Consider the following 6000-nt stretch of genomic DNA (forward strand, 5'->3'; position numbering starts at 1 on the left):
ATCATTTTCCTTACAAGATTCGAACTCGAAACTTGTCTCCTTCCTATGAGCGTGACCATCACTCATGCAAGTATTCTCATTTTTATATCTGCACATTTTAATTTTAAATTATAATTTTGGGCTATTCTTCTTTAAAAATAAAATTTCTAGCACTTGCACCCGCCAAGCTCAATCCCTCAACCTTATATCTTCTTCTTTCTTTATGCAACTGTTAGGCTAGTACTCTGCCTTATGCATGTTAACACATGAATTTATTTTATACTTAATAAATGTCCAAATTTCTAGCTTACACTTTAAAACCCAAAAATTCCCACTTATCTCCCCTGTTCTTAACAAATTTAATGTTTTTTATTAAATTCTTCAAATATTTAATAAATCATAAATCATTTCTAGTGCACAAATTTACTTATTTATTTATTATTATTATTATTTTTCAAAATAACGAGATATTACAGTAACATTCAAATTTTGAAAATTACACTAAGTACTTTTATTAATAAAAAATTATATCAAATTATCTAGTGTTATTAAATTTTTGTTATATAAAAAACTCTAGATAGTTTATTTCTTAACATTTATGTAAAGAAGAAAAAGTTAATGAAAGTTTTGTGAGAGTACGGTTGAAACATTAAAAGATGTCTTAATGTAATTTAATTTGTTTTTTAAGAGAAAATTGTAGGCATCACCTCAAGTTTTGGCCTAAAATTAGGTGGTATTGTCAGCGTTGCGGCTGTTTTGGTGGCTTCTTGGAAAGTTTTTAGATTGGTTCAATTTTTTTTATTCCTATGCTATGACTTGAATTATGGTTGACATAATAAAATATTAATTTATATGTGTCTTGAAATAGAAGTATACTTTATTCTAAGTTATTATTTAGGAGAATAACTTAGTATTTTTATCATAAAATGTTAATATTTGTATTAAAAATCTAATAAAACTTAAAAATGTGTTATGTGTGTGGCATCTGTACTCTCTATGTTTTTTTTTTATGAGAATAATCAATTGTCTTTATGATTAAAAATTTATATTCGCTTCACAAACCTAATAATGATTAAGGAAATGGAAATGTGAGTCTTTTATCTTCATGAAAGTAATTGCGGTTATTTGGCGACTCCATTTGGTAGGGTTTTTTTTTTTTATTTGTTGTGAGAAATAATTCTTTTTATTTTGATTATTGGGTTTATAATGTTTCGCGGTTGGTCATGTTTGTTTATTTACGAGACTTGGTATGGCCTAATTTCTATTGTAGTCTCTTTATGTTAGTAGTTTTTTATTTTTCTTGTCTTGTATTGTTGCTCCAAACATGCATAGACATGACTATTATATATATATATATTTTTTTAAGTTTAATAAAAGTCTCATTTACAAAAAGAAAAAAGAAAATTGGTGGTATCCTTGAGATTCTAAAAGTAATAAAGAGAATCCTTAACATTATAAACCTCATTGCATTAATGCTATTACTAAACCACACTTATATTTTTTAAGAAATTCCCAAAATATTATCTATTTTTACGACATCTCTCATTTTCAATTTGTATGCCAATTGAGGATTCCATTGTAGCTCTTAGTCCCCCTCATTCCCTTTCTTTGTTTCAATATGTGATTAATTTTTATTTTTTATATTTTTATTTCTCGTTAAGATACAAACAAGAGAGTTTAATAATATCTATATCTAAAGTTAATTTGGGGTCGACCATCCCACCTAATCACCAAACCCATATAACCAGGATTTTTGAATCCCAACGATGGGGTGCAATCCCATCATCCAATTGGAAAATAGTGTTTATAATAATGAAAAAAAACTGCAAATATGGCTATTGAAATTTACACTTCATTAAAACGATTGGGTCGAGATATCGATCCAACGATTACTTGGAAGATCTCCTTCCTTACATTGGGCCAAACATATGGACAACTTCGAGGAACTGTCCTGAACCCAAGCCCAAGCCCAAGCCCTACATTCCGAGCCCAGAATTACACTTGTGATTCGCAACCCAGCCTGAGGGATTGATTGAAGCGCGCGCGTCATAGATAGCTAGGAGAAGGGCGAGTTTCAGGTTTCCTCCCTCGCTTCCCTGCTCTGGAGGCTTGCCGAAGGCAAAGTCGAAGGAATCGGAGCTCCAGACATGCTCATTCCTCCACCAGGCAGTCCTCTCAAGAAGCTCTTCACCTCCAGAACTCTCATGGGCTCCAGGCCGTTCTTCAAGGCCGCTCCTCTCACAGGCCTTCCGACGAACACTTGGCGGACCCACCTCTTCCACCCTCACACATTCGTATTCTCCGCTTCCCTATCAAAATCTCTACGGAATATTCATCCTTCTTCTCTCAGAAGTACTGGGCTTTGCTCTATTTCTCATGCTAATATCCCCCGACCTGGTACTTCCTCTTTCCGTATATATAAATATATATTTGCCGTGTTCATTGATGTTTAAAGGCTTACTTACCATCTTTTGTTTGATTATTTTTGTTTTTTTAGTTTCTCAAGTTTCTTTGGAAAGCCCAGAAGAGGACTTCCTTGATTTAATTCCGTTGAGGGTTTTGAGGAAGAAAATGTCCCAACTTGGGATTGACAGCAAAGCCTGTAGACCTGGGCAGTACAACCACTTAATTTGTCCAATGGTATGCGGCTTTGTATACAAGTGTCTTAATTCTGTGTATTCAATATCTCCTCTGCCTTATATTTTATCTGAAGTGCCAAGCTGGAGAAGGCTATGCGATATATTTTTTGAATAGAAGAAGTAATTCTATAGCTTTGACTGTAAAAATGAGTACAACCATTAGCTCACGCATCTCATTTATGATTTATGAAATGAGTTTAGTTAAAGCAACTTGAGGTTGTTGTCTTGAACAAAATCATATGCTATGTTAAAACCAATTTTCTTGATTAATGTTTGTTTGAGAAGATAGAGTGGCCTGGATTATTTTCTGTTATGTTGGCCAACTCAAGGAATTGAGGACATTAAATTTGAGAAATAATTGTTCATGAGCACATTTAACGAGGATGCAGTTTGACAATGCAATGTATGGAATGGTATTATTACATCAGGCTTAGGCTTTTTTTAATTATTCCAGTGAATTCAACATAATCAGAACCAAGAGCTTACACATGTTTAAAACTACTGAAAATTATGTTGTTGATGAACGATAGGAAGCTAATACATATAACAAACAGAAAGATAATAGTATATTGTAAGTGTTATTTGAGAAATTATCTAGAAGTATGTAACACATGAAATTATCATATATTGGCTTATTACAGTAAGGAGAGATGGTTCATAGGTCACCTTTATCTTCCACGGTAAAGTGTGCACTTACATGTTGCTTTTGTTTTTTTGTTTTTTTACACACTCCAGTGTAAAGGTGGGGACTCTGGAGAGGCGACCTTATCCCTTTTCATCGCCCAAGATGGGTAATTATGCTCATTTCTTTTGTTACTCTGTTGATTTCTTGTCTGGCTGTTTGCTTTATTATCTCTTATGCTGTGGTGTAGGAATTCAGCTTTATGGACATGTTTCCGAGGAAAATGTGGGTGGAAAGGCAATACAAGAGTAATATAATGTTTTATATGGTTTGGTTTTTACATGGATTGTCAACTAGGGATTTGGTTTTGTTTTTGTAGTCCCCCCATCAGTTGTACCTATTTTGCAGGCCTTTGCAGATGGGAAGTCAACATATGGAAAGATGAATCAAATCCCACAAGTTAAGAAGACAAGAGAAATTGCAGAGGATAGTTTGGAGTTGGAACCACTTTGTAATGAGGTAGTTAGCATTCCATCCAAATGCCCTGTCATTGATTGATCTAAAATTAATGTGTTGAGGTAGTGACATTGGTTTGGTTAGCAAACCTTTTAGCATATCCATCTCAAGATGTAGGATGACTTATACAGTTCTACTGAGATTTAATGAATGAATTTTAATTGCGGGGGAAAAGATATATTATAAGAGACATACAAAATATTTATGTATAAGGCCATGCATGTATATATATGTGTGTTTTTCATATTTTTCTCTTCCCCTTGTATTGGAACTTGGTTTTAGTCTTGCTCATAGGGTTGGGATTTTTTGCTTGAATTTGTAAAAATCTGCTGTAAATTAGAGTTGACAAATCCTTGGTTTGGGAGTTTGTTTGGTGCGCCATTTACTGCAGCACTTGTATCTTTTGGGATGCTTCACTGTCAGGCCTTAAATTAAGGATAAAATGTTGTTTTCATCGTAAACATGCTGACTTCAATGTCTACACCCTACATGTGTATGCGTGGGATTGACGCTATAGGTGTACTTCAAATCAGAGCAGAACTAACCTCTTTGATTGCCTAAATGAAGCTTTGCAAGAAAATTACCTTAAATTACATAATAAATGATCACTATACTGGCCAAAATGAAACTCCACACCATATTAATGGAAAGGGTTTTTGGGTCTGAGAAATGTATTTCTGGTGGTTAAGTCATCTAATTATTCTCCTGAGTAATATTTGTTGAATTTATTACTCCTTCCTGGGTTCCTATGGCTGATGGTAAAAAATATGTAAAGCTTCTTTGGAGGCATAGTGAAACAATGGAGTATTGCGGTTCACTCTTCTGCAGCAGATGGTGGCCTCTAACTTAGCGGTGAATGAATTGACTTACTTTTGTCTTGTTGGGTTGCTTTCTGCAAAGATAATTTTCTTTTTCTAGGGTTTTAATTCACTTCATAATTTTATGATAAAGATGTTGTTTAATGCTTGTTTTTAGTTGGTTTTAAAGGGTATAAAGACTACAATCTTTCCTTTTCTTGTTAGTGTGTGTTGTATTTTGTGGTTGCTTCATTAACTAAGATTTATTTGTCCTGTTGTGATTGCTTAGCTCTTCTTATGTCTACTACATAATTTTGTTTGTGACATAACCATTTGCTTTCCCTTTATTTGCTCATGTTTTGTGCCACTGGTACAGTCCCTTAAACCCTAGTCCTTTTTGTGCTATGACCCTATATATTATCTGCCATTTCTAATAATTTTCCAAAAAATCATCATTCTTAATGTTCTGAAATTTCTAAACATATTACATCAGGATTGTCAAACCATGGTCCCATCAGAATTTCTTTTTTGTTTTCTTGAGTGCTGGGTTATGTTTTAAGGTGTTTATGCTAACCTTTCCTTGAAGCAACTTAGTAAGCTCTTAAAGGAATGCAATCCTTACTTTGAAAGTCTTTGTAGCACAAATCGTTGTCTTTTCCCATAAACATTATTTAGCACAAACATTTATCCTTGTTGCTGTAAAGTGTGAAGCTGTTAAATGTGAAATGAATAATTTTGTTTCTTTACCGTACCTTTGGATATGTTGCTGTCAAATAATCATCTTGTCCAGAAAAATAGAAAGAAAAAAAAAAAAAAAAGATATTAGCATTCTCAATGCAATTATATTTTGATGCATATTATTTGTTTATTTGGTGTTTTTTCAGCTACTGGCTTACTTTGCTGAGCGTATGATATCAACAGAAACATTGCGGAGAAACTCTGTTATGCAGAGAAAATATGATGGCCAGGTGCACAACCATACTGAATTAAGAAAATAGTGTCTTAACTCGTTTGGTCTCAAATCATTTGAGTTGTTTCTAATCATTTTGTTTAAAATTGATTTTTTGGAGATCTAATGTTCTTACCATTGGTATGGAAGTTTGTCAAGCTCGTAGGTGTCATGACCCTAGGGTTTAGCTAGGGTCTTAGAAGTAATTGGAAGGAATTTGGGGAAGAAATAGAGAAGAATTGAGAGGGAGATTGAATAGAATTAGGGAGAGAAGGAATGGAACAGTGCTGAACGAGAGAGAGAGCGAGAGGGAGGGAAAGAGAGAGAAATTGTAGAGAGAGATATTGGAATTTCAATTATCATTCAACATGTAAAACCCATCCCTTTACAGCAGCCTTATATAGGCATATTTGTCTCCTAACAGTCTTGCACATGCAGCCATGTGCACCTAACTAATTGCTAAAATATCCAAAACAAACTATTCTACCCTATTACAAT

At 33.7% G+C, this 6000-nt stretch overlaps 1 protein-coding gene across 1 annotated transcript; it reads left to right on the forward strand.

Annotated features, from left to right (window-relative positions):
* The first annotated feature begins 2015 nt into the window (after nucleotides 1–2015).
* Nucleotides 2016–5579, forward strand: LOC127807827 (twinkle homolog protein, chloroplastic/mitochondrial-like). Its single transcript, XM_052345955.1, has 6 exons — nucleotides 2016–2376; nucleotides 2477–2619; nucleotides 3354–3409; nucleotides 3491–3548; nucleotides 3649–3759; nucleotides 5438–5579. Exons 1-6 carry the CDS (start codon nucleotides 2127–2129, stop codon nucleotides 5549–5551), a joined length of 732 nt encoding a protein of 243 aa, XP_052201915.1. The 5' UTR covers nucleotides 2016–2126; the 3' UTR covers nucleotides 5552–5579.
* The last annotated feature ends 421 nt before the right edge of the window (nucleotides 5580–6000 follow it).

This window comes from Diospyros lotus, chromosome 8, assembly GCF_014633365.1.
Source record: "Diospyros lotus cultivar Yz01 chromosome 8, ASM1463336v1, whole genome shotgun sequence".
In the NCBI taxonomy this organism is placed as follows: Eukaryota; Viridiplantae; Streptophyta; class Magnoliopsida; order Ericales; family Ebenaceae; genus Diospyros; species Diospyros lotus.